Raw genomic sequence first — 27,605 nt, 5'->3', positions numbered from 1 at the left:
AAGTAATTGTATGTGTACTCACGGTTACATCCCAGGTCATGAACTGTGAGAATAATGGCTTCAGCATGGCCGAGGTCGCCCTGAAAGGTTCAAGCATGTGATTCAAACAATTGAAAGAGAAAGCATTACATGAAAAGTTTTTAAAACACACCAACAGAAGGAACAGCTTGTACAAATAGTAACTTGATGTAAACATAAAGAAATTTACACAGTTCGCCAGCTTTATTTCAATACCAATATGAAATCACTAGTTCATGTGAGGCAAAGCAGGTTATGAACAGGATTTAATACAACATATGCCAATACTTATTGTATAATAAGAGCTGATCAATGCAGTTTATATCACCAACTACAGATATATTCTGTTGATTGAAAGATGTGTGCTAACAGGCCAGTAAATCTAATAACCATTTAATACAAATCCAATTTTACATATAACATCCCTCATGAGCAATCCACAGTTGAATTATTTAGAAAGGTATTATGTAACTTAACAAATTAACAAGTCAACAGTAAAAAGACATATAGATTTTTGTTTTCTATGATAGGTTCTCAGTGGATTATCATTGAAATATATTTTATTGTCATTTGCCAAGTATAGATTGTCAATTGATATAATATATGATGATTCCAAGGGCAATGCACATATGTGATATTTTATACAAAATGTTAGATGTCTAAATCTTCATTTTAAATACCAAGTAACTCTGGATTCCCAACTGAGGTCAAATCATTATTAACCATCCAACCAACAATAGTCAAACAAACCCAAACCTAATATTTATATCAATTTAAGATTTTCTCAAGTAAACAATGATTAAATCAAAGATTTTTTGCTCTGTTTTATAATTTATTGATTTCTGTTGTCTTTACCTACCAATAATGTTCTGTTAACTTTTCAATCAAAAAAGGGGAAAATGACATACTAGTAAAGGGGACATTTCTGAAGGAAAAAAAAGTTATATTCTAAGTTGGGATTTTGAGATAAGATAAGATAAGAAATATTTGGGTCAGTATATAGCATCACCCTTTTGACCTCTTCAGAATTTGGGACTTCATATTTACTCAAGTTAACCCAATTTCAACAAAAACCTGGAAATAGTGACCTTACCTTTTCTGAAGCAATTAAGGCTACAAAACCAGAACATCAATTAAGCTGAAGATCATTGTTCAACATTATTGAATAAAAGAACCTGGAGTTAGGGGATTTTCCAAACCATTAAATAATTACTGCTTATCTCAAGTATCAAGACCCACTGTGCATCACCTTAGGAGTAGTGGTTTACTGTCAAGTAAACATGCAGTTCCTTGGGATGATTTGGACAGATATCAAATCAAATACATCCTTTTATATCACTACTGTATCCATGTCTTTTTACAGGTCAAAAATAACCAACACGATCTTTGATCTTTATGTGTTGAGACCACTGAAAGCTAACTTCTTCTATTATCCAATGGATTTCTAGTCTCTACTTACAGATTTCCTTTTTGCCACAGGAAAAAATTAAGAATATTGCATAATTATTTATATTTATGAGAGACCAGTAGATGCTCCATTATGGCAGAAAACTACGTAAGTATTGTACTAAGTATTCAATACGATGAGCTTGTCCAAGAGATGACCTATGGCTCTGAACATCAAGCATCAAGCTAAATCTAGGCTAGCCATAACACTTAATTTGATGCTCACTATTTATCAATGTTCCAACATATGCTAGGGCATGATATATCCAGTGACAAGTGTGGCACACATCGGGTCATGCAAGTAGAGGAATAACCTCAAGCCCTATTCCATGACAGGTTCACTACTGCATTGTACATCTAAAAGAAGCTCTCTCATATTTCAGAAACAACATTTCTGCCCTAGCAATTTTGATAAAAATTATAAGACAAAATCTGCTCATCATATGAGTAAAAAATATGAAAAAAAATTGGTGGGTAATCCGTTTGTTTTCTAGAGGCAGCATCCAAAAAAACATGATGGAATTTGTAAACAAGGCTTAAGTGGCTACGTTACATCATAAAAGTCCAAGCGTCATCAAGCATTTTTCGCTTACACAACATTATCACTTATTCATAACACTTTGATGAAAATAACAACAAAGTTTTCATTAACAGGTGAATTACACATTTTATTGCATGTCATCTTTTGATCATTAGACACTGTCGTAAAAAAGTTCTCAAGCTAATGTGAGAGAGCCTCTATAAATCATGACATTGCCGAAATGTTGAGAAGCAACGGAAATGAATATAATTTTTTTTCAGCTGAAGTCTCAATTTCTGCAATAAGTATCAATCATATCCATAGCTTAAAAGGAAAAATTATTATTACCTTTGGCTTTTAACTTTCTAGTTATAAGTGACAGCAAAAATTGTTACCCATATTATAAACCATTAAGGCAAGCATCCACTATTATTGCACACATGTATGAGTAACGAGAATGAAATGTGGGCTAGCGTGATTCAATAGCTACCATTTTCATCTTTATATATATAACAAGGAGACTTTGTATGAGAAATTGTGGATAATCCTTGGCTTTGAACACACTTTTGTCCAATTCGTAAATAAAGTGGCTTAATTCCAATGCATGGCATGCCACGTGAGCAAAACATGTAATAAATCACCTGAGCAACAGAGTTGAGACACTTACTTGCAAATAAACATTGAACCTTCCAAGATCAGTATCAACGACTTCTTGCTTAAGGTCCTGAAAATAGAAAAGAAATAATATGAAATTGAAGAAAATAATAATAATGTTAATGGTAAACTGGATAAACTTGATAACAAAACAAATGCATCACATGCATCAATGATTCAATCAGAAACTGATTTGTCAATTTTGTTGGTACAGCACAGCATTTTGTCTTTTAAAATAACATGCAGACACATATGTTATTCCTCTAGAATAATTTTTATACATTTTTAAACATTATAAAACAAATTTATAATAAATCACGTTTCTAAACCCATAACGCACCAACATTTATTTGACAGGAAAAAAGCAAAGGAGTTTTTTGCCAGTAGCTTTGAAAATGCATTATAACCAATTTATAAAATAACATGGAAGTTGTGTTAACATTGCCCCTTTTTATTATATTTTGCAGCGGTACCCTATTTACTGCTGCAAGTCGGTTATGACTGGATTTCGCAATCCGCCGACTCCCACCCGCTGCCCTCTTACTACAGCAGCAGCTTTGTAAACTTAACTAGAATTTACATTAATTAATCAATTTACCTGTCCAGTTGTTTCTGCCATCGCTGCTTATCTTTAAATCACAACAAATCCAATTGCCAAACTTAGTTGACTTGACGCAGTTTCCTCAAAACTTGAGCACTCAGTCCTGCAGGCAGAGAAGCGACGCTCGGTAATCTTCGGTAATTGTCGGAACTAATCTTGTTACCGAAAATGGGTACTTCAAGCTTACATATCTTATGTTTTATGGATCTATAAAATTTTATTTTGCTTATTCTATTTACAAGATGGCATTTGTTCTAATGACTCTTTTTGTTTTTCACAATACATAGAGGATTAAGATATGTTTCAGCTTTTAAGTTATTTTGCAACATGTCACTTTTCGTCTCCACGCCGCCATATTGTTGTCAATAAACAATCGTCAAGGGAGGCCTATTTACTTTCTTCGCGTCAGAGATCGTTTGGATATAGGTCTGTGTTTGCAATTTTGCTGTTTACTGTATTTTAATTAAATTATTTGTAATATATTCATCGAAAACATAACAGATTTTCCGGAATCTCAATGGATCAAATAGAATATTTAGTTGCTATAGAAATTCACAGAATTTCACAAGTACTAGTAGACTGTGAATGGATTAGAATACATTGTTATTTCCATAACTAAATCCTACAACTTGTAGATATTCGAGTATATATTTTGCACGCCTGTTAATTAAATGCAATTTCAGTGTATCAGAACTGCACTTCGTATATGCTAAAATGAAAATAATCTGTTAATGAGTGTCATATAAACCCCTATTGAAATTCAAAATAGAAATAAGTACTAATAAAATCTTCCAAACTTACGAGGTAGTTGGCACTAGTATATGATAATACTCAGTAGATGAATGGTTACTTCATGGAATTAATAAGTTATAACAAAGAGAAACAGGCAGCACTTACAATCAATTTGAAATTTTCATTATGGCATCATAATTTGGATAAAATTGTAATTTTGATTTGAAAAGACCACACTCAAAGAGTATTATTCAAAAATGTTCGCTTTCCCAAACCTGGTGTACTTGTCCTTTCAGGCAACCCAAAATGAGCTTGGCTCATAAGCAACTGTTAGAGCACTGTGTGGAGGTGCTGGATACATTCCAGCCAGAACTGCGGTCTGTTGAGCAACATGTTAATAATTATATGGCAAAGTTAAAGGTACGAGTAAGGATGCCACTTGCTAATAATCATTTTAGAGTATTGAATGTATACCTCTGTGGATGTAGAGAACATAACATGTACATGTAAGCCTAAAAATGACCTGGTGCATGTGAATGTTCAATAATGGATCTTTTGTTCTCAATTAAAGTTAATTTTGATATCGTTGTGAAGAAAGCCATGTCTGGTAAATTTCTTACAGCTTGCAAAGTTGCTTCAAAGTATATTCTTTGAATTTGTTTTGAAAAAATAAAGGTCAGTATTCATAGTGGTTTAACATTGTGTAAACCAGAAGAATATAAAAAGTTCACCCAAAGATTATTTTATATTGCATTTTTATTTTAGAACATTGAAGACAGTGATCAGACCTTCATCACAGAAGTTTTTTCAGGATGTGTCCGTTATGATAGTGTCTTAAATGTTGTGCTGGATGGTTTTTACATCAGAAGTGGGAAGAGTTCTCTACGCTCTGAGAGCAATCTGTATAAAGGTAATTACATGTACCCAAAACCATAATTAACAATTGCACCACAGAATTATGATATGAACAACCTAAACCCAAAAAATCTAATATCACCATACAAATAATTGCTTAATTGCCAGTTGCTTATATCTGAACTTAATTTATTTAGAATTTTTGTTTGAGCTTTATTCAGTTAGAAAAAACACATTTTCTATATATCCCATTAGATTTAAATGATTATTTAGTACCTGTAAATGTTTTATCTGACACATCTCTTTAAACGTGTTTTATTTCCTATCTCCAGTGTTGACATATTTAGCCCTGTTCAGGCTGGATGAATTGGAAGTGGCACATTATCGGAAGTTTGTAAAATCCCAAGATGTCAATAAAATGTACAAGGTAAGCTTCTTAAACAAGTATTAGCAAGCACCTTACCTATAACTTTATTTTTAAAAATCCTTAAACAAAATGTTTCAAGATTCTGTTTATTTTGGACAGATTTATCAAGTGTGCTTTTTGCTGTTTCAGTTTCTTAATTTTTTTATGGATGACAAGAATTTAAGGACATGGATTAAGGATGAATGGAATAAATTGTATGAACGACCTTTTGTACAGATGACTTTGTTGTCACCCCTTCTTAGGTAAGTTTTGATGTTCATTAGTCATTAATGTAATTTATTATAAACTTGCATACTCAAGTTATGTGAAAAATATGTAGTGAATAGTACAGGTAGTAAATGCTATTGTGCAAAATTATTTCCTTGTAGACATTTTCAGTTTTTTCTGTGAATTATTTAATGCTGGGAACTATGCATATGCATTTGGTTGTTTTATAGGTGGCTTCCAGAACTACAGGAAATGATCCAACAATTAGCAGACAAAATTGCCAACAAAGTCAAACCTAAGAAGCAAATTATTCCAACTACAGGTACAGCTTTATAAATACTGTTTAAAATTGATTAATTTTTCATCTTTTGGAAATAGCAACTAGCATTAAACTTGCAGTTCATGGTAATAAAAATGAAAATGAATTTAAATCATATGGATCATAAAGAATTAAATTAAGAATGCTTTTTGTTTCTGCATTATATAGGTTAGATTTAAATGTTTTGTACACAAAACCACATTGTATTTGACATCATCATAATTTGTTCTAGAGCCAAAAGCATTTAATCTAACACAGCCTAGACCCAGAAGTGTCCCTATGCCAGAGCCAGTAAGTTTTACATTAATTATTGGGCATCAGAATCTTTAAAAATAGTGTGATAATTTTTGAAATTTTGAGTCAGTCATTTTACTTTGGTTTGAAGCTATGTTAGTAACCTGGTTAGAAAGTTAATGGTTTTATATGTAGATGAGTTTGATTATATCATTTTTGTTCTTTTCCACAGATTCCAAAATTGGAAAAACACAAACCTGTCCCAAAAACAACTTATCAAGATCCCAAACAGAAAAGAATCATTGAGGAAAACAAGGTTATGAATAGGAGAAAAGCTGAGGTATGGGTAATTTGTAATTTGTATTTTAAAGGACAAAAATAAAATTCTGTGTGACAGACAACATTATATATATATATATATATATATATATATATATATATATATATATATATATATATATATATATCGGTATATTGACAAAATCCAGCTTTGTCTCTTGAAAAAGACACAAAGAACATGAAATCCATTCTATTCTAAACTTGGATAAACAGTTATTTGTATTGCCTTTCAGGAAAGGCTAATGGAGTCCTCTCGGTATCAGTTTGCCTGTGCCAATCCAGAGAAGTCAGACAAGACACGTCACAGACTCCAGTCTATTCTAGCAGAGCAAGAAAGCAAGTTAGAATTTGACAAGCACAAGGCCAACCCTTTGCCAAATTTTGTGGTGAGTATAGAATGTGATGCACAAGATCACAAGCATAGGATGCATGTAATTGGCACAATAATTAATGGAACAGATTTTGATTTGCCTTTTGATACTTGCCCTTTGAAGTGACAAAACATGGGGGTTTAGTTGTCTTAATTTATTTCTATAGCCTGTTCTTAAATATAAGAATACTATTACTGCTTGAAAAACCTTTTTAGTGAAGGTGCAGTGATGTTATATAGACCATACCTGTATATATGCCATACTTATTTTAACACAGAATAATTTCCCTCCTGCCTTTAAGTTAAGTAATAAGAATGTTCTTGTCAAAAGTATTGATTAGAAATAATTTAGTAAGTTTATTTCTTGTCGCACATAAACAATGCAAAATGCAATGATGGTGGTCAGGACCTATAGTTTATTCAAACACACTGAATGTGATTTGAGTTCAAGTACATATGTAAAAAATTCAGCAATCATAATTTGACAGAGCATCTTACACACATGGCTCAGTATTTGTTTTATGTAGGAATTAATAGGGACATTAATTATGATGATTAGATGTTTATCCAATCATATGTTCTGATCTCTTCTGATCTCATATGTTCTTTCCTTGCAGTCAGAAAACATTCCCATTAAACTGAATGCAGCCAGTATTCTACGAGAGGGAAAACTGTTTCAGAAAAGGGAAGAAGAAGAACTTAGAAAGTAAGCATTTTACCGTTTGATATGAATTCAGCAATTCAGAAAATTTGAGGTGAAATGTGAAATCATGGCTGGAGGTCTAAAAAATGCTTTTTTTTTCCTTTGGGGGGGGGGGGGGGAGGGCACAGCTGTTTGTACTGCTTGTGTAGATGTTGACTGAAGGCGAAGTATGAGACTTCATATGGACTAGGAAATACATGTAGGATAAGGCTAAACCCTCCAGAGTTTTGTTTTAATTTTAAGATGAAATGCCTTGTCAGAGAATTAAAGAAAAAAAATTTGCATTAAAGAAACAAATTGAATCACAATTAAAAAAATTGAAAAAAGGAAAAAAAGGATATTCATGTATGTTTTCTATTTAAGAGAACAAGTAGAACATAAAAATTGATGTATTGATCATTTTAGATTAGAGCGATTGGAAGCAGGAGCCAAAGATGCTTCAGATTTTTTGAGGTGGCAGCAAGAAATGAGAAAGCAAGACATGGATCGTCAGCTGGCTGAGATTGAGCAGCGACGTCTTGAGGGAAAGCTCAGCCATGAGGATGCAATTTTGGCCCGTCAGAATCTTATTAAAGATAACAAGCAAAAAGTGACAGAAATGAAAGAAGAGGTACAGTTATTTTTGAATGTTTAGTAGAGGATGGACATGTGTAAGACAACAGTAGTAAATTTCATAGTCTTCATGAAAAAATTGTCTTTTCTCTTTGTTAAAATGTTGAAAGCCACTTTACATTTAATTCATGGTATTTTTGTTTAACAAAAATACATTAATTTTTGAAAAATTATTTTGACAGGATTATTAACATTATGTTTTGTCTTATGAAATGATATTAACATTCTTATAAATATTTTCAGGCAAAGGCCATCATGCAGGAATACTTAGAAAAGAAATTTAAAGAAGAACAAGAAATGAGGTAAACTGAACACATTTAACCTAGGATATATTTAAGCTATTTGTTTAGATTAAGTAGTTTTTATATATTTCAAATTGAATTGATGAAAATATATTCATCATTTCTACAGAGTCATTTGTATGAACGGTTTGAAATGCCTTTTTCAAAATTTGCCAAAATGGTCCGAATATACTAATAAACTATGCATTGTCATTATTATTATTATTATTATTATTTGCCTTTTCTTCAGGGTTCTGGTAGAACAGACTATGGAAGGTCATCAAAATACCAAAGAGGCTAAAAAGAAACTGAAAGACTACAAAAGAAAAATTGGTAAGGGGGTTTATTTAAACTAATGAATACATTTTCAACTACCAGTATCTACATGCATATACATATTAATGTGCAGACATGGTTCACTTTTTTAGGTAGAAATTGGTTGTTATTATTTTTGACATTTGGCAAGCAGAAGTCATGATTCGTGATAACATGAATATGATTTCTATCAGGTTCTTATTATGTGTCTTATTATAGTTATATGTTGTATGTGCACTAGCGCTTAAAGTGGATTTATGTTTGCTGCACAAAATTACACGCAGTATGATTTGCACTATTAAGAGAAAGCCTATAGTGAATACTGTATGTAAAATAATCATCTTTGCAGTACAAGATGTAAATGAAGAAAGCAAGGAACTCATGAGGCAAGCATTAGAAGAGGTATGTTAAAAAAAACTGCTTTGGATCAAGAACAACTTTGTTTAGTCTTTTTTTACAAGACAGCAAGCTACAAGTAATAATAAAGCCAATAATACAAAAATTAATCTGAATGGAATATATACATATAAATGTTGTTACATGTGAATGTACTGTCTAGTGAAAACTTCCATTTTTTTCTCAGCAATTAATTTTTTTTCTATCTCCAGGCTGAGGCAGAGATGAGAAGAAAAATGGAGATCATACAGCAGATTCGAGCCATGGAAGCTGTCCCGGCTATCAGGGTGAAGTTTGTGGATTTCACTAAAACAGCAGGTTATGGGCTGCTCAGTGAGTTCTCTCTGGCTGAGGTAAGTGTGTGTTGCTGAAACAGTTTTGGATATTTAAATAGCATTTTATTTTCATCTTACTGTGCAATATTTCTATAAAATTGTTGTATAGTATACACAATTCTATTTGTTTTTTATACAGTTATTTCACCTGTCACTAGTAAGAAAAAACAATATCTTGCATTGCGTCTTATTTCAGCTCAAAGAAAGGCTAGCTTTAATGAAAATGGCAGAAAGAGAAGCAGAGGAGGAGAAGAGAGATGAAATCCTGGCATCTAAAGAGGTAGGGGGTGGACAGTTAGTTCCCATGTTCCCATGCTCTAAATAGTAACTTTTCTTAAATAAGAAACTCAGTTAATTAAAGTTTCATTAGTTTGTCATTTTTATCATAAATATTACAATTATTATGGTTTACACATTCAATATTTCAAGGCTAAAGATCAGCTACTGATGAACACGTTGGAGACAATTTCTAAACACAGATCAGAAATGACCAAGGCAGCAGCTAACAGGTAAGTTACAGCATATATGCAAATGTTATTTCAATTTTTTTTTTATTTCTAAATCAGATATTCAATATGAGTAAAACAAATATATATTTTATACCCACGCATATAGTGTTCAAAACCATCAAAAAACATGTATGTTTCAATGAGGAATTATTATTTGCAACCTAAATATTAAAACCAGATAAAGTAAAATTCCCATAAATATTTTTATGGTATTATATTATTGAGACATGGACATATTATATAGCTTATTTTGCTACAACTTAATCAGTAGTGTTTAATCATATATAATTTCTCAAGTGAAGTAATTATCAGTTATAAAACCTGAAATAAAGAAAAAGTTCTATACACTTTATGATAGTAATTCATCTTTATTTCTTTTTTTGATTGCAAGGAGGTAATATTATTGTAGGGTAGCCATTTATTTCACATGCATGTTCATACATATATAAATACATGGGCCATTTCATAGCAGCATGACTGTAAAAGGAGAAGGAAAAAGTTTTACTTTGTAGCTGTTCAGTATTCTCTTAATGCACAAAGTTTTATGATGACACTGTTTGCATTTGTCTTTACCACAAATAAGAACCAAAGCACATATGTGCAGATATGTGATGGAAAAGAAAACACAGATTTTCAAAATCTTTTTGTTCAATTAAAGCAAATCAAATTCAATAACAACAACATAAAGAAAAAGGAACAGGTGCCTGTTTCACTAAATGTAAGTAACTGAACTCAAATATTCATCATAGCAAAGGCTGCTTAGAAGTCTTGCCACCAAAGTTGCATTTCCCCCCCCCCCCCCAAATAAAAAAAGGCCCATTTTCCTCCTTTTTCAGTCTCTTAATTAAGCCCCCAGAGCAAATTGCAGTTAGCATGACAAAAGATTTAATAAGTCCCTGTGGTACAGTAGCACATTAAAGTACATGTGTGTGTCAGCTACACTGATTGCGGTCTAGTCATTCATAAAATGCTCCTGGTTTCCAGTCTTGCAAAATTTACCTTGTTGACTAATCATGTCTAGAAGTTTTAGATCAGCCTAAAAATTAGACTTTTTGTGAACAGATCCCAGAATGCTGAGTTGTCCATTGGAAAATTGTTAAATGATTGGTAAGTGTTTTTTTGAATGGGTGTCTTAAAAATGTGTAAAATGGTCACAGTAAAGTAAATAGATGAATAAATTGTTGAGAAAATTATTTGAAATGGAGAAGCAACAAACATTGTTTTTCCAGTTTAAAAAATGTTGGAATGAGAAAATGAATAAGCACCAAGAATAAAAAAAACATACTAAGAAAAAAATTTTTTTTTTCTAAAACTATTTTTACTTCTTCAAAATGCTATGAAATGGTTCAAGGACATGAATATGAAGATATGCCCTCATAATATGTATAAATTGAGGGTTTTATCTTTTGCACCAGCTAGAATGTTAGCTCATCCCTTTTAAATACTAGAACAACTGGAGAGCACACCAATTTTTACACAATATTAAGTAGTCCCAGATTAATTGAATGAAGCAGGGTCCAACAACATAGAATGCACTGATAACAAAAATAGTTTTTTTACTAAAGCATAAGGTTCCTTACTTAACACTTGTTTTTGTTATTAGTATTTCCTTTCATTAGGGTTGCATCAGAGTCCAGCACCAGATACAAATAACCCAACCCTGCATGTGCATGAGTTATTGTAATGAAATTTATGAAAGGCTCAATAGCCTAAAGAGCTAAAAAAAATTAATCAAACTCTTTTATTCCCACAGCATTAATATCCCTGGCACTTGAGTGCACCCTGAATAGTAAAACCAGTTACCAAGTAGTCAGACAACATATTGTCAGCCAATAACTATTCCACATGGGATACTTGTATACAGACCTTCTGATTCTGTGGCATCTCTTTGCCATTATAAGACATCGTTTTATGCATTAAAACTGTTAATTTGTCTCATTGGTGCATTTCATGCACACCTGCTCCACCTTTTTATTCAAAGAGAAGTGAACTTTTTGAGAATAATTATTATTACTGTCATGGGGATTTATCCAGAATGTAATTGGTACATGCTGCTTCTTTAAATATTTTATGAAACATTTAGTTTTCAGCAGCCGGTGTTGACATTTTGGTGAAGTGTTAATAAAGTACCTAATGTAAAAAGAATTTCTTTATCTTCTGTTTTCTGCTTCTATTTAAGTTTTATGGGATTACATCGAGCAATTATCAAAATGATAAATGGAATATTGTATAATGTTGTATCCATTTATAAATTATAATTCTTCTTAGGCTAGAGCTAAAGAAAAAGACACGACAGACAAAACCTGAAGTGAGGGATGACAAAGTGCTTGAGTTGGAGAAGAAGCTAGCAGAGAGGAAAGCTGCAAGATTAGAAGAACAGGGCAAAGAAAGACTAGACTCCAGGAAGCAAACACAGAGGGCTAGGAGTTTTATCAACGCAAAGGTAAAAACAAAACAATTAGGCTGCATCCTAGGTATTTCATGAAGTGGTAAAACATCTAGTCCTTTAACTGTTTGTTCAATATTCTAATTTAGCATTCGGGATCTTGAAAGGTAAACCAAATATTCTGATTTTAAAAAAATTAAAAATTTGAAGTTCAAAATTGACAAATCTTTCTATTTACAGAGAGCTTCAGAGGAGAAGCGCTGGGAAGAGCTGGAGAAGACGAAGGAAAGGACCGCCAAGTTGACCTCACAGGGCATGTACAATAGTAAAGGTGCAAATAAACTGATGGCATCAAACAGGATCTCTGTGGTGACATAGACACAAATACTAAATCGTCCAAGAACTTGGTTTCAAACTGAAAGTTCAGCGTCCTATTCAGTTACTTACACTACAGGCATAAGGCTCATACTTTAAAACAAGTCTTTATTAAATTGGCTGGCCTGCTTCAGGTGTGAGTGAGATTCATGTTGAACATCAAACCCATGAAACAATCTAATATTTTGTTGGAGTAGATTTAAGCTTTGATTGTACTGTATGTATTCCCCCTTGGAGGAATTTTATGCTGATATCTTGCAAAAATCTATTAAAGTGCTGGACACATGCCCACTGGAAAACTGGTTTTAAAAAGTAATACAATGATACATATTATATATAGAAATAAAAATGCCATTATGCACATGTATCGTGCTTCATTGCAGCTGCTTTCTTTGTATCTGCATGTAGTTACCATTGATAAAAAAAAATCAGATTTAAATCAAATTTTATCAAATCTCAAATGGTGGTGTCAGTAAATAGTAACCTCAAACCTTCAAAACAATTAATAATTCAAACTGCAGCAAAATCCCATTTTTTGTCATTAATTTTGTTCAGTACTCGTGGGAAAACATGAAAGGATGTCCGCTGGGAGGTGGTTCTGATGAAGGTGAATACGTCATGGGTGATTTGTTTTCCACTTAAGCTGACACAGTGATAATGGCAACAGGTACAATGTATACAGATAACGTCCTTGTACAACTCCCTCCAGAGGAAGAGGCTAACTTACCCATTTTCCTGTAGCCCACCGTACTCCAATTGATTCTCTTTTATTGTAATTTTTCTAAAGGTGTGTGGCGCAGTTTTAGCTGGAAAATCCGGAGCATACATTTTTTACAGAGAAACCATTAACGTTTTCCTTTGTCTGTGCCGATCCGTGGTTTTCAAAGTACCCTGGGGTTTTAATAAATAAATGCTGCTTTTATACAGCAATGGCGTGTTGCCTAACACGTTTATGAAGTTGAGAATTTGGAGTTGCAGTGATGCGTTTTACATCTACTAGTAGCTTTTAATCTCTTTGTCATCGATTTTTGATCCAAGTGTTTTAACTTTGGATGAAGGAGTAATGGGCGCTTTATAAATACACCAGATTTCTTTGCACGTTATAATAATCTGGAACTTTCTCAATTTAAGTTATTTTATTATTGTCACCTATACCAGGGGCGGATTCAGGCCGTCTTCTGGGTCTTCTGGAAGACGGCCAGATTTTCAAGTTTACATTGACAGGTATCTATTTTTTCTGTCGGAAGACGGTCAAAAATGGAGGATGGTTACAAAGATAATTTGGAAGACTGTCAGAAAATATCTCTGGATCCGGCCCTGTATACCATTCATATTTGAATGCTAAGGAAGTATTGAGAAAAAGGAAGAACCCACTTCATTATTTTTGTCTAACACCTTTTTTTATAAATGTTTACCTCAAACCTATATATTTCGCCTGCCACAAACTATGCAATCTAACGTAATGCTGAAATACACTTTTGCTAATCTAAAAATTAATGAGCTTTTTAAAAAAGTTTCATAACAAACCAGTTTCAAAACAGTTTTTTTTTTACTACTACCAGGTTCTTTTGTAGTTCGTGTAATAATCGGCCTCATGCACTCTTATGTATTTTTCCTATTCAGCAAATAAAAAATACGCGTGGCTTGGAGAGCTTGGGGCTACTTGGATCAGTTCAATTCCCGTTTGGCTAACCACAACCACAAAACTGAGTGTTAAAATTTATTTCACACACAAAACTACAAATTAATCTGACAAACTAACATCCCTGACATGAATCTTTAAAAAATCTCTATTCAAAGTATTAATAATCTAAATTTACACTAGTCAGTCTAGTATCTAGACCCAGTTACTTTGTAAAACCCACTTACTACCACGTGGCCATGCATTCATTTAGAAAGCGCTATCAGAATTTTAAAATTTGAAGAATTTAGGTAAAAAAGACAACCCAGGATAAGGACAAGAAAATATTTATGCTTTCCTGCAACAGCACATAAATTGGCACAATTAAAGTTCACCTAAGATTATGCAAATAACATTTAAGTTTGCGACAGAGGACGTTTCAAACCATGCATATTATTCCTTAAAGAACATTTATAGAAACCCAATGGCCTTTTAACTGCCTGTACTATGTATTTTAATGGTGAAATGACCGCGAGTGCTGGTAATTGTGAGGAATGAAATTTGAAGCAAAGCGTGTAACAGTAAAATTGACATCAACCGAAATTTAAAAAAAGGGTTTCTCGAAACGTATATTTAATGATAATCAGTATAATTAGTCACCGATTAGTACTAATATGCATATATTGTACTGTTAAAAAACCTATAAACCTATTTTAGCTGTTTTCTGACTCCGTTCCAACCCATAAACCATTTCTATAGCAAATGATGCGTCTTGCCAAAGGCTATGGTTTGCCCCACATGGTTTCCGAACATCGCGTAAGCGTTGACATCACAGATGACTCGTTTATAAAATCTGAAAAGGATATTGATCATACTTTTATGATTACAAAAGGGGGCTTTTTAAATTGTTAACATCTGGTACATAAACTAAGGTCCTTTGGGGATATCCACATGTATAAAAAAACTGTGCGTTTATCGCCAGATGTTACAGCAGCTTTCAACATTCGGCGAGGCAGGATCTCCAATCATTGAAAAAGGTCAGGACTTTCATTATAAAGTAGATAACGGATTTGTTTAAACCTACAACTTACAAACTACAACCTGTTCCTCACAATGTGTTTGTGGAATGAGGACACCACGCATAATATTTCAAATTGGACATTACTGGGGTTACATAACGGCAGTGACCTTTTTAATGCTCCCAGATATACGATGATAGCATCAGGTCTGCTTTCTTTTGGCATAATTGAAAACATTGTTTCTTTGGCAGCTTTGATCCATGTTTTACAAAAAAGGGATCCTTTTTTGGTTCTACTAACGAACCTTTGCAGTGCCGATATCATTGTCCTTATAGCAGCGCTAATTCTAAATGCACTTGAAGATTTTGAACTAGTCAGTTTGGACGCAGATGGTTTGGTGACGCCGTGTATTCAACATTTAACTCATTATGTGTTTCTGAGTGCTATATTTGCTGAAGTTTTCACTCTCGTGGCGATAGTTTTGTATAAAGGAATCACAGTATTTCTGCCGTTTACCTATCCAACTATCATGACGAAATGCCCACTGTGGTTGGTGACGGTAATGATTTGGGCGATTTCGATCACTCTTGGCTTCGCAAAGTATTTCCAAACGATGGTGCACAGTCGGGTGTTGACACTCTCCTGCATCTGTCAAACACATATAGTGTTACACGTTGAGTTCCAGCTTGACACGGACGCCATATTGTTGGCCTCCGTCGTTGGTATCTCGTCTGTCATAATAATCCCAACATACATTAAACTATTTATGCTTACTCACAGGCTTCAAAGGTTGGAACATGGAAACAGCGAGCTTCTCTTGACCAGGAACATTAAACTAACTGGAACAGCTACCCAACTATTTGGTGTACTGCTAGTTTGTTGGATTCCATACCCGATTGTGTCTGTCATTTGTGACCCGACAATACCTCCCTGCTGGAACCATCTTTACCTAACTCGCACCTTGTTTGCCGTAAGTTCTATCCTTGATCCTTTCATCTACGGCGTGAGGTTATCTGCTGTACGAGACGGATATCGTAGACTTTACAAAAACTGTAAAAAACTTTTCAGATTCTGTTGTCCAAATTTTGTCCGGTTTAAAAATCGACCAAGCAGGGTGCGAAACTCGGCGTCTGTTGTCAGCTACCGAATAACGTGTGAGTCTGTCCAAACAATGCCAACATCTCTACCAGGACAAGATAATGGTTTAACAATTGAAGCTAGGCAACATAATTAAAGATGAAGCAAGAGTATAGAACCATCACGGTAAGGTATTTCTGCAACAGGAGAATTATGGTTATCCATGAATTCCACACCTTGTTGCGCATTGTACAACTCGTCAACTTCATTCAGATGATCAACTAAACGAGACTTGTGTTGATATAAAATGAAAAGAGCACCCCCTACTGGGAGATATAAATTACTGAAATAACTGAGGAAAATTAAACATTCAGAGGACTTTAAGAAATAATTAATAAATCATCTTTAAAACAACATTCTACATTAATTTTAGATTGTTTGGATTAACAAAAGACATTGTTTTGTTATATAGTTATCCTTTTTAAATATAAATAGGGATTTAAATATTTCTTTTTAAAGTATATAACCTTTAAACTGGGCATAAATAGTCATAAGTCTAATCTTGGCGGGATATATTCATCCAAGGTCTGATGAAGGACTTGAACTCTTCCAGGTAAGCCATACCTAAGCTTCGAACATGTACGGTTCATGCATGTTTTGCTTGTGTTTTTTGAAAATCATTAGATATTATATGTAACACAATAATTATTAATTGCAATTTACTTATAATGCTTAATCTTCTCTTCTTTTAACTAAGGGAGGATAAGCACTCTCCTTTGAAAATGATAATACTTTTTAAATGGTTGTTTTTTTTACAAAAGAATTCAGCATTTTAAAAAATATATTTATTAAACCTCTCTTTTTGATTACCTACTGGTTATGTATAATTTTTGTCTTAGAGTATGTTTTTCATGTTGCATTGGACATTTTATGGATATTGGATCCTAAATAAATATAATTATTACTATTATATATCACGGAGGGCATATAATGCTTCTATGCACTTTACCCCCGTGTCTCTTGAATAAACTTTCATTTTAAAAAATTACTATTATGGTTGTTATTGTAAGTAATATTGTACATTATTTAACGATGGTTGCGTCAAGTATACAGTGATTGAATAAGTCACTCAGTCTCTCTCTCTCTCTATATATATATATTTCAAGTCGCACAATACAGTCAGCTGCAAAAGCAACAATTAATCGATGCTTCTTGTAATGCGAAACTTCCGATCCTGTAACCCAAGCTGCAACCAAAACGTCCACATTCAAGTTTTAGTCTAGAGCACTTTCAAAGACTTCTTTGCAAGGTACAGTAATTCTCCGTTCAAAGAGCGCGTTCCTGGCACTGGTACCTTGCGATAAAATACAATTGTTTATCAAGTATTTAATTGCAATTAACTTATATGTATTAATCCCCCCTTTTGTTTCCGCGGGGTTTTCGTTTTCACAATAGGTCAGAAATCGACTTACTTATAATTAAAATGAACTACATTTCGATGGTGATTAATTAATTAATTAATTAATTAATTATAGATGATGAGAATTTAGTTGTTTTGGCGGAGGTATGGATTCTCTGTGCGAGTTTTCACTTTAAATGAAATTAAAGACTTTTCTTTGTAAACGATGTTACTTTTATAAGAAATTTTTCATAAATAAAATTTTATTTTGTGTGTTTCATTTCGGTACTGTTTATTGGCCTAATATTGGCACCATTTATCTAGGCCGAATCGGCAGATGCGCATAGGTCCCATATCGTATATTGAAAATTGCATGCATGAATAGTCCCAATATCCTGTGAATTTTCTGCATTAAAGCTCCTATTCATTTTGAACATGATGTCCTACGCGGTGCATATCTCTTCCTCTCAACTAAAAAAGACATTTTTTTTTATTAAAAGGATACTAAAACAGGTAATTTTAGACCAATTATTTAGGGATAAAATACCAAGTCGGTAGCAAAACACTTCTTTTCAACGCTCTGATATTGCTTACAGTTTAAACCTTGGATCGTGTTTTATTTTTCTGTCCCGCGTCAAGTTGTACAAACTAGAAATACTGTATGTGTCAATTTGCAGTTCGGTAGAAAATGTTTGGAACTGCAAGCCTAGCTGAGACGTTTGCCGCACGTAGTACACGTATTTTGTAGTAAATGGAACATTTTATAATGTACTGTTTATTTATTAACGACCTATTAGAGACACTCTAAATTAGACCTTTATATACTCGCTAATCACGTTGAAATGCATTATCTATCTAGCCTTTTCTGTTTCAGGTGAAAGCGTTTACGTGTGTTATCTTGCCAAGTGTACATGGTGTAATTACCAGATACAAATAATGGAATGCAATTGTATGTTATTTATAGAATGATTTATCTAAAACTCCTGTCTGTTAAAAAGTCTTATTGTAAATAAGCTAGATATAGTATTTAATTATCATTTTTGTATTTTCCTTTGTAAACACAAAGTTACATGTGCGACAGAATATGGTGAGGGCACAAAAACTGATAAAGAATTTATCAATAGTGTATGCGAACTGAATCCACTGTATAAAAATATCTCAGACGTCTTTAAATATTCATTCGACATTTAAATGTTTTATAACTATGGAGATGTACGTAACATGAATTTAGTCTGACAGATTCATAGTATGCACGATAAGAATAGTTTTATACTTGCTAGCACCCGAGTAAAATATGAATGTTGCATGCTGATTAGTCAGTCTATCAGCTGGTCTATGAGATTAGATAATTTTTTTTTTCGGCACCTTTCGGGCCTTTGACGTCTAGCTATATTCCGTATATTCCACGTCCTTCAATTCAAGCAATAACCTCTGTATTCTCTCTTTCTAAATCCATCAGATATTCGATAATTTGATTTGCATAGGGCCAGGTGCTCCCCGTAAACAACTCTGACGTGTACGCCCCCCTCCCAACAGCCCATTTCTAACCATAGTTTAGCCGTTCAATATTTCCGTGCAGCAGCAATCTAAACCAGGCTTACCCTAAGCTGTGATTAAGCGCAGCGATTCATATAAACACTGACCTAGATTCTACCACAGTACATTAACAGGCTATTTGGAGCTGGGTCACCATTAAATATGTCTAGTCTAACCACTGTAACTTGCAGTTCCCCTCGCAGCGACGTTTCTGGAATGGAGGAGGGCCATGGCCCAGATGCTTGCTACAGGAGAAGGAGCAGGAAACAGAATTTTTCACACCTGGAGACATCAATGATAATGAAAAAGGTTGAGAAACATATACATATTCTTTTGGATAAAAACACAGATAAAGAGACCAACTTGGCCAAACATCGGGTAAATGTGCACTTTCTTTTTCATCTTTTGCAAATATACAATTGTATATTTGTCTTATCTCTATACCGAAAGGTTTGTTATTAAAGAATTTATAGTGTAATAATGCCGTATCAGGAATTGCCTATTAACCAAAAATAGATGAAATAGACTTGTCTTGCTAAAATATGTACGTTGCAATAATAGGTACGTCTCAGTTGTATAAGCTCTGTTCCACTACTTGCAACTGTCAAATGAAATAAAAGCTTTGTTCCGAATTATTTTCAAATGGAAGCTAAAATAATTATCTGAAGCGCAAAACACAAAGTTGAGCCATATGATGACCTAATTAAAGAGAGTAATTTTGATAACTGTACTGTTATTTTAATGTGTGGAACCGACTTTATGTACAGCAGCGTATTTGACGAGCGTAACGTTCGTTACACTGGCGTAATATCAGTAATACGCCACCCTATAATTCCTAACTACCCCAATGCGGTTATTTCTAATTTCTTTATGTAATTTAAATATGTTATGAAATCAAATTTTGCTTAACAAATTCATTCTTTTCGTTCTTGTCCATCACCAGACGTACCATTTTAGCACGTTCTACAGTGGTACTCGTACCTATTTGGTCACGACTCAAATGCGTACTAAAATAATGCATTAGAGGGGACAACTGATCACGTGTGCGTGTGGCGTGCTCAAGGCGTCCCACTTTCAAGCCTTTATGTAGCTGCCAGAGAGAAAAAAATCCTACTCGAAATACATTTTGCTATTTGTTGTTTATAATATAAAAATGACGATACATCCAGATGTAGAGTTCTGACGATAATTGACTTAGCCTTGCCTACAGTAGAACTCAACATGCAGAGATATTGAGTCCTCGTCTTTGCCCATGGAAAACGGTATGAAATAGCAGCGCACTCTGAGTTTCAGGGATTTACAAGGGTTTGCAGAGGTATTAAAATATTGTAGGGCACGAGGCTGTTTTTTTTTTTTTTTGGTCCGTTTGTGTGTGCGTGTTGAAAATCCCACGTCCGTAGGTCAAGCATTTTTTTCAAAGCACTAAATTCTGATCAAATGCTAGCTGGCACAAGGGAGATTTTTAAGTAAATTTTTAGTTGCTTCCAGTGGTGACAAGGAGGCTGGATAACTGTACATTTTAAAACAGATCTATCCTAGTTGGGTTTTGTTGAGGTATGGTATGTACATTTGACTTAAGCTGCCTAGTTTTTTTTCTCCAGATCATGTGGGAGATCACAGAGGCTGTGAACTCACTTGGTGAAAGTAAAAGGACCATACAGGAGGTCAAGGACAAGTGGCGAAATCTGAAACAGACAGCAAAGAGAGAGATTGCTGCCTTTATTGAAGCTCAAAATAAAGGAATAGCAGCTTCGACACAACAGAGTTTGCCTGTCATTGTGCCTAACCAAGATTCCAATTCTAGTGTCATTGAGGTGAAGGTTGAATGTGAAAGTAAGTTCACACCATTTTTATTTTACAAATAATCAGAGAGTATAAATCCAACATAAAAAAATCTGTCACTATATTTTTGTATGCTCAAGTTAATTATCAAGAGCTTTGCTAAATTCTCTTTAGTTCAGGTACATTCTTTTCCTATTATCTAACACAGCTAATTGCTTTTTTTTTCAGATTACGAAAAAGACACAGACACAGGAAGCAATGCAGAAGAAGAAAAACAAGATGGCCCACCCCAAATTTCTTCCATAAAGAAGCTTTTGGACAATACTCCCTTGACAAGCTCCCTGTCTCCACGAATCTCGTCACTGGGTCCCTGGGATACAAGGTGTAATCTGCCATCTGTCAGCAGCATAAGAAATTTAGTAAAGCAAACAAGTGACTGCACATCCTCTGAAGCAAATGTAGATTCTCGTTTATCTGTATCCAGTGCGCCGGCAGCAACAGGTGCTCAGTCAAAAAGTGCAGACTTTATTCCACCAAATGTGGGTACACACAGCAGAGATAAGCACACAAGTGAAGAGTATAACCATCCAAAGACAACAAAAAGTTTTGTTAATCATTCCAAGCCAGCAGACTATTCATCAAGGGCAGCTAATAGTACAAAAGAGCAATCCAGAGTTCAAGACTCTCTCAGTCAAGTCACCACTTCAGTTTGCCATGCATCATCTTCCAATCCCAATGTAGAACACTCCCAGTTAGATGTTAGCCAAGAGACGATGAACAAGCTTCAGTATGAAGTCCTCATGTTACAAAAAAGAAAACTGGATTTAGAAATGGAAAACATGCAGCTCATGAACAAGAAGCTTAAAATGGAAATCAGTTTATTGGAGAGCAGAGCTTATGCACCACAGATAGTACTTAATCCTCTTGGTGGCACTGGAAATGCTTTTAGTAGCACATAAACCTTGCTCACACAAGACTTAGCTAATTCACTTAGTTAAAGATGAACTGCAAGAAAGAACTTTTTAGTTGTGTTTCTAGTGAAGTTGGATAACCAATTTCGGCACAACCCTAATCTCAGCATGATCTGATTGTGATTAGCTCACCGAAAGGGGAAATCTAATCCCTCTGTTGTTGAACTCACCATCAGTGTTGGTGAGGCAGTTGTGTGTCATAAGGTTGACTCCCTGTAGTGGACTAAACTTTACCAGAAAACCTGCTGAATAGATTGATACCAAGTTGGGCAAAACTCAACTTGACTAGAAACATGGTCTCAGTGACTCCATCTACTGGTATAATCTTCAACTGAATAGTTCAAGGAGAGGTGGAGAGGTGGATTGTAATCAAGTGCCTTTGTAAATTGGGCATAAACCAGTTTTAGTTGAACCCTTTCATGACCATTCCTTGAGTTATCACATCATTGGCCAGGTTACATGTTCATTGAAGAGTCCTTAAATATCAGGTCATCTAAGGACAGAAAGAGAAAAATGTAATGAAAAACGGCTATTATGAAAAAAATCATTTAATTGCTGATAAAAATACTTTTAAAATGACAAATTCTAAAATGACCTGTCTACAAGAAATGACCTGTAACATTAAATATATATATATATTACAGTGTTAGAAATTAAGGCTGGACCGTCTGCCTGGGGCAGACAACTTTCAGAACGGGCAGAGAAGTTTTCCCACCCGGCAGGCATTCTAGCCAGCTAATTTTCAAGATGGCTGAGCTTTCGGTCCAGCAACTTATTTTCCTAAGAGGCAAACACTATATATATATATATATATATATATATATATATATATATATATATATAATTATATGGCTGTGATTAGTTTGATCTGATTCTACTAGTACAGCATCAATACCTATCACAAACTCTGCACAAAGTATTTTTATTAAATTATTAAAATCTGATTTAGGGCACATTCTCATAGATTTTAGATCGATCTATCCCCGTGGGGAGTCTCACTAGATTACTGTCAGATAATCCGGCTTAAATGTCTGTCCCGCCTACTACAAGCTGTAAGGGGGTAATTAACTTCCATGCGCGGTCGCCTGACTGCAATCTAGTTAGTTCGATCTAAATCTCTGGGAATGCCCTCTTGGACTACTGAATTACAACACAGTCAAAATGAAATCTTTTGCTTAATATGATAAAAATAAAATATTCACTTTTCTAAGTGTTGTTACATAATTGACTACTTTTTAATGTTATATTATCAGATGCAAATTTACTGTTTTTACTAAATTAAATCCAATAATAAATTGTTGTTGGTATGTGGTAATAGATGTCTTTATTTTTCTTGCAAGAATTTAAAAATAAAATGCTGACATGTAGACAAGGCTTCTGTCTTCCCTGAATACTGTATGTGTCTGTTGTCACTGATGGTTTTAACATATTTTTAAATACTAGACAGCAAAACTGGTACATACCCAGAAACTTAACAACTGTCAAAAGAAATGTGGTAAGGTAAAAAAAAAAAAAAAAAACAGTCACACAGACAATGCATGGAAGTAAAGAATCTTTGGAAGTTTTTAGCAATTATCATTTCAAGAAAAAGATATACCCTAAATGAAAATATCAAATCATTTTTGTAAATAGTTTTAACAGAGTTTGAATTCAACTGATGAACATGTTTTTTTAAGTACATTAAAATGATTAGTTCCTTTAATTAAAAAAATTTGCCTCATTTATATTAAATCTACCTGGTGTGCAAGGGCCAGGAAAATTGCTTCAACCTCAAAGGAAGAGAAATTTTTCATACACCTGGACTCTGTTCAAGAATATTACTAGTACCTGAATTTCAAGACTCTAAAGTTGAAATTTACTTTGGCAGATGTGGAACTAGAATCACAGAAATACCTGCAAACCATATCACAAAATGTGTGATAAGTTTCGAACATATTGCAATTGTGTTGACTCTAAATGGTGTATATTCTAATATCATATAAAACCTCCCAGTGAATTTAAAGTAAAGAACTGCAGTGCTGCAAGTACTGGGTGAAGTAGTATATGTAAGATGGTGAAGACAAAGTCTCACAATATATATCCTACAAGGTCTCTACATATAAAAAAAAGATGATTATGAACCAGCATATCAACCGTCTTTCTTCTTTAGCTTGATAACTATTTCAAAGGGGAAGTTGTGTACTTCATCTTTCTGTTGTCTGAACAGCTGTGTGTGCTGCCATGCTACATCACCTCGTCCCTTGCTCAGTTCTGCTGTCAAAGTTAGCTCCCTGCAGCCATTTAGGTCATCTGTCAGGGTTCGCTTGGACTCTATAACAAAATGAATAATAAGTATCCATTAGTTATGATAATAAACAGGGCAAAATCTCTGGACATTCGGTCAACATTTGTCTGGGATGTTTTTAGTCAAGTGTTTTGGAAAACTATAAGCAGCTCTGGATGAATCCAAAAGATGTGCCATGTGCTTTTAATCACCACAGTTTTTTTTATTCTAGATTGGATGATAACTTACTGTATTTGCAGGTGATAAAAATCTTCTCATTGCTACTGACCTTTTATAGGCATGCATATTTGATTGTCTCCGCAAAGTCTCCAGGAAATTTTGCCATCTTCATACACACAGCTGCTTGCTAAAACCTCGACTGTGTCAACTAAAAGTCCTGAATCTAACAAACAAGTAAAAAAAGGGATATAGCACTTGAAACTTAAAAAGTTCTTAGCTCAGCTGCTCAAATCACTGAGATTTGATGGATGGTCTACACACTAACTTGCGGTTAAAACTTAATTTTTCCAATGTAGAATTGAAAATCTTCCAGATACTCTTTTTTTTAGGTAATAAATTCTTTAAATTATATAACATTGTTAATGAGGGGTAGCAACAAAATTGAAAAACAGGCTATAGTTCTATTCTATACAGTAATAGCACCACAAATGCTATATAAAGAATTGTAACTTTTTATGATTCCAAAATGATGCATTTGAGAGATTGAAAAATTTTGCCCATTGAAGAAATCAGTAATTAACATAATTTCCCAAATAGCACACTTTAGCCATAAATTTTGAATCAAAATATCATGCCAAAGAAGTCTCTAAGCAATTGCTATCAGATCCAATTGATGGTAAAATCAGAGATTGTGATTGCTGGTCAAGAAAAGAGTAAGTGTGGAAATAAGGATTGTTAGAGCAACCAGGTAGAATTTCTTTGGCTATTCTTAATAGTAATTTTCATTTCAAGCAAAACAATTCACATTCCTGAAGCTTTGTTACTTATAAATCTTCATGACTTTCCACGAGATAGGACTTTGGTTCTAAGCATATTCTCATTACTCAAAATTCTCCATAAAATTTATTTTCCCCAATCTTTTTCCAACTTACCTGTGCAGTCCACTTTCCAGGTGATAGAAGATGTAGCAGCACCTTCACGTCTGGCAAGGTACACCATCTTCCAATCATGTTCCTCCTTCCTGAAGACAGAGTCCTCTTCAAACACACCAGCTTGCCAACCTTTTACTTCTTCACTGTCATTAGACACCCTGATATATGTATCGCTTGCACAGCAGTATTTTAGGTGAAACAGTTTCTTCTCCTTTTCAACATCAGTCAGCTTAAATATCACAGGTGTGTTGGTCTTTAGTTTTGGTGGTGCCCCTACCTCACCCCTGGCTATTCTCCATGCTAGAGAACCTGACTGCCTTCCAACATCCTCCCCTTCTTTCAATTCTTTCTTTGGCGTCATAAATTCTACCAGCTCAACCAGGGTTCTGTGTTCCAGCTCCTGTATTCTGGCAGGTGGAAGGTGCTTCTGCCTCTCTTTTCTCATAGCTAAGATGGTATTGACTAGCCAGTTTTCCCTGCACTCATTTCTCCGAGAGAGAATCTCCTGAAAGTTCCTGGTGTACCTCCAAGTCACATCCTGGATATCATCCTTTGAGAATGCTATCACATAGGTCAGTTTCTTGCCCCAGCCAACCTCATACAGCAATGGCTTGTCACAGCCTTTCTCACACGTGTCACAGTGCAGCCAGCGCTTCTGAGACCGAGAGTAAACCTCTGTCCAGACATGATCTGTCCAGTCCAAAACATACCTGGCCTCAAACCCTACAGCTCTGCAGCAGAGGGTAAAACAATTGGCATACTCTCCACACCTGCCCCGCCTTGTCTCCAGCAGTTTCCCAGGATGATTGTAACGCGGAAAACGTACATGCTTTCTACAGGTGCCACACCAGTAATTCTCAACTCTTCCAGCTCCCCATTTTCTATCCTCTGCAGTTGGTTCCGCCATCCCTGCATTTTGGGTTGCACCCCCACAACTATCGCAATTTGGTGCATTGACCCAACTGAAAAAATCTTTGTACCAGTTTACAAGTTCTAATATCAGAATGTCATTCACATCAATTTCCACAGGTTTATCCATTGCTTTGCTGTGGGCACTGAGTTCATCAAACTTCTTTTGAGCCTCAGCTCTCATTTCCTGTAAAGGCATACAGTCTCTTGCTTTGGCTTGAAGGGCTGGGTCTTCATATACAAGGACATGATCAAAGCTTGACTTCAACTTGCTGTAGAATGTCATTTCTTTGGCCTAACAAACAAAACAAAACAAAGCAAACTGAGCACACAAAGTTTGTCAATATAGGAAAAATGTATGGTTTCCTCAAATTATACATTTTTTAAAAATCATATGATTAGAAAGATATGCTGTTTTGTAGATTCTATAATAAAGCAGTTGTTCTGATAAGTAATCAAAGCTATATTTGAACAGTCTGTATCCAAATGTAGCCATTAAAAAATACAACATACCATTAGGGCTACATCAAAGGCAGGAGTCTGAAGTGGAGTGGTCTGTGGTGTTGGCTGCTGTGGCTTAGGCTGACCAGCTCCTTGCTGATTAACCTGCTGTTGTCTCACCTCATGAAGCTCATCTCTTACACTCCGTATTTCATCAAGAAGGACATTCCGTGGAAGGCGGAGGTATTCTCCATCCTTTATTAGAATTAATAGAACAAAATTATATACAGACTAGAAATAAACAAAAAAGATTATTGTGTATCAGTTAATACCTTAGCTAACAAAGAGCAAGTGTGCACTGCTACTAGTACAGTGTTGTCCCCTATATTTTAAGGTTTTGCATTGTATTCAACATTCCACTTCCATCCCTGGACTGGACTAATCTTCAGTTTTCCTTTTAAAAGAAAAACCATTTGTCAAAGGAACAACAACCTTTTTTTAAATTTTCTGACGAAATAGTCACCACTTTGTCCCACGGACTCTCCCCATACACAGACGACAAACGTATTTACCCCATCAAAATATTTTGCAGAAATGAACAACTCACTTCCTGAAATCCCATTGCAAACAGACACTCCATCCCACCGCTGACCAACAGTAACTTCTGCTCCACTTTCGGATTGCTGACACGAATTGAGCGATATTTGGGGTTTTCTGGATCATTCAAAACATTGTTGGCAAACTTAAGAAGTATATCAGACGCCTCTAAAAAGGTATTCGGAGGATTATTTAATAGCTCCTCAACACACAGCCTTCGCCGGCTAATCGACATCTTGGAAGT

General features: G+C 34.6%; 4 protein-coding genes across 7 annotated transcripts in view; 2 read left to right on the top strand and 2 right to left on the bottom strand.

The window, feature by feature from the left end:
- The window catches only part of LOC106177590 (uncharacterized protein ZK1073.1), a 28,517-nt gene extending 25,113 nt beyond the window's left edge, over positions 1-3,404 (bottom strand). For all 3 annotated transcript variants that reach the window (XM_013560419.3, XM_013560420.2, XM_013560421.3), the window contains exons 1-3: positions 3,237-3,404; positions 2,652-2,708; positions 23-80 (exon numbers count right to left, since the gene is read on the bottom strand). In XM_013560419.3, the coding sequence (XP_013415873.2) occupies positions 23-80; positions 2,652-2,708; positions 3,237-3,257 (136 nt within the window). In that variant the 5' untranslated portion in view covers positions 3,258-3,404. The remainder of the gene's footprint in view (positions 1-22; positions 81-2,651; positions 2,709-3,236) is intronic.
- A 158-nt stretch (positions 3,405-3,562) lies between these two features.
- Positions 3,563-13,006, top strand: LOC106177570 (cilia- and flagella-associated protein 99). The gene is made up of 19 exons (XM_024077346.2): positions 3,563-3,665; positions 4,268-4,391; positions 4,737-4,881; positions 5,159-5,253; positions 5,383-5,495; positions 5,691-5,782; positions 6,012-6,070; positions 6,246-6,353; positions 6,586-6,738; positions 7,340-7,428; positions 7,831-8,035; positions 8,281-8,339; positions 8,569-8,651; positions 8,983-9,035; positions 9,242-9,382; positions 9,561-9,644; positions 9,794-9,873; positions 12,142-12,316; positions 12,500-13,006. Exons 2-19 carry the CDS (start codon positions 4,278-4,280, stop codon positions 12,635-12,637), a joined length of 1,986 nt encoding a protein of 661 aa, XP_023933114.2. The 5' UTR covers positions 3,563-3,665; positions 4,268-4,277; the 3' UTR covers positions 12,638-13,006.
- A 6,330-nt stretch (positions 13,007-19,336) lies between these two features.
- On the top strand, positions 19,337-23,354 carry LOC106177574 (uncharacterized). Of its 2 annotated transcripts, none has more exons than XM_087011013.1 (3): positions 19,337-19,595; positions 20,888-21,119; positions 21,297-23,354. In XM_087011013.1, the coding sequence occupies exons 1-3, from the start codon at positions 19,449-19,451 to the stop codon at positions 22,025-22,027; spliced, it is 1,110 nt and encodes a 369-aa protein (XP_086867139.1). In that variant the 5' UTR covers positions 19,337-19,448; the 3' UTR covers positions 22,028-23,354. The 2 variants fall into 2 exon arrangements, with proteins under 2 accessions (XP_086867139.1, XP_013415849.2); XM_013560395.2 differs by having other exon boundaries at positions 19,355-19,664.
- LOC106177597 (peptide-N(4)-(N-acetyl-beta-glucosaminyl)asparagine amidase-like) lies at positions 22,572-27,596 on the bottom strand. Its single transcript, XM_013560430.2, has 5 exons — positions 27,372-27,596; positions 26,837-27,019; positions 25,415-26,618; positions 24,592-24,705; positions 22,572-24,349 (listed from the first exon to the last, which is right to left on the bottom strand). Exons 1-5 carry the CDS (start codon positions 27,594-27,596, stop codon positions 24,168-24,170), a joined length of 1,908 nt encoding a protein of 635 aa, XP_013415884.2. The 3' UTR covers positions 22,572-24,167.
- Between the last annotated feature and the right edge of the window lie 9 nt (positions 27,597-27,605).

The sequence above is a fragment of the Lingula anatina genome, chromosome 1, assembly GCF_051362555.1.
Source record: "Lingula anatina isolate TDL-2025a chromosome 1, LinAna3.0, whole genome shotgun sequence".
Taxonomy (NCBI): domain Eukaryota; kingdom Metazoa; phylum Brachiopoda; class Lingulata; order Lingulida; family Lingulidae; genus Lingula; species Lingula anatina.
This window is presented reverse-complemented; position numbering and strand designations above follow the sequence as displayed.

Bases quoted from the DNA above. Each gene is read 5' to 3' on its own strand.
- LOC106177597 (XM_013560430.2), bottom strand. From the start codon at position 27,596: ATGTCGATTAGCCGGCGAAGGCTGTGTGTTGAGGAGCTATTAAATAAT. The intron at 24,706-25,414 runs GTAAGTTGGAAA...CTTGTTTGTTAG, and splicing joins CTGGAAAGTGGACTGCACAG to ATTCAGGACTTTTAGTTGAC. The intron at 24,350-24,591 runs GTCAGTAGCAAT...ATTTTGTTATAG, and splicing joins AATATGCATGCCTATAAAAG to AGTCCAAGCGAACCCTGACA.
- LOC106177574 (XM_013560395.2), top strand. From the start codon at position 19,449: ATGTCTAGTCTAACCACTGTAACTTGCAGTTCCCCTCGCAGCGACGTT. The intron at 19,665-20,887 runs GTAAATGTGCAC...TTTTTTCTCCAG, and splicing joins CCAACTTGGCCAAACATCGG to ATCATGTGGGAGATCACAGA. The intron at 21,120-21,296 runs GTAAGTTCACAC...TTTTTTTTTCAG, and splicing joins GGTGAAGGTTGAATGTGAAA to ATTACGAAAAAGACACAGAC.
- LOC106177570 (XM_024077346.2), top strand. From the start codon at position 4,278: ATGAGCTTGGCTCATAAGCAACTGTTAGAGCACTGTGTGGAGGTGCTG. The intron at 7,429-7,830 runs GTAAGCATTTTA...TGATCATTTTAG, and splicing joins GAAGAAGAAGAACTTAGAAA to ATTAGAGCGATTGGAAGCAG. The intron at 8,652-8,982 runs GTAAGGGGGTTT...TCATCTTTGCAG, and splicing joins AGACTACAAAAGAAAAATTG to TACAAGATGTAAATGAAGAA.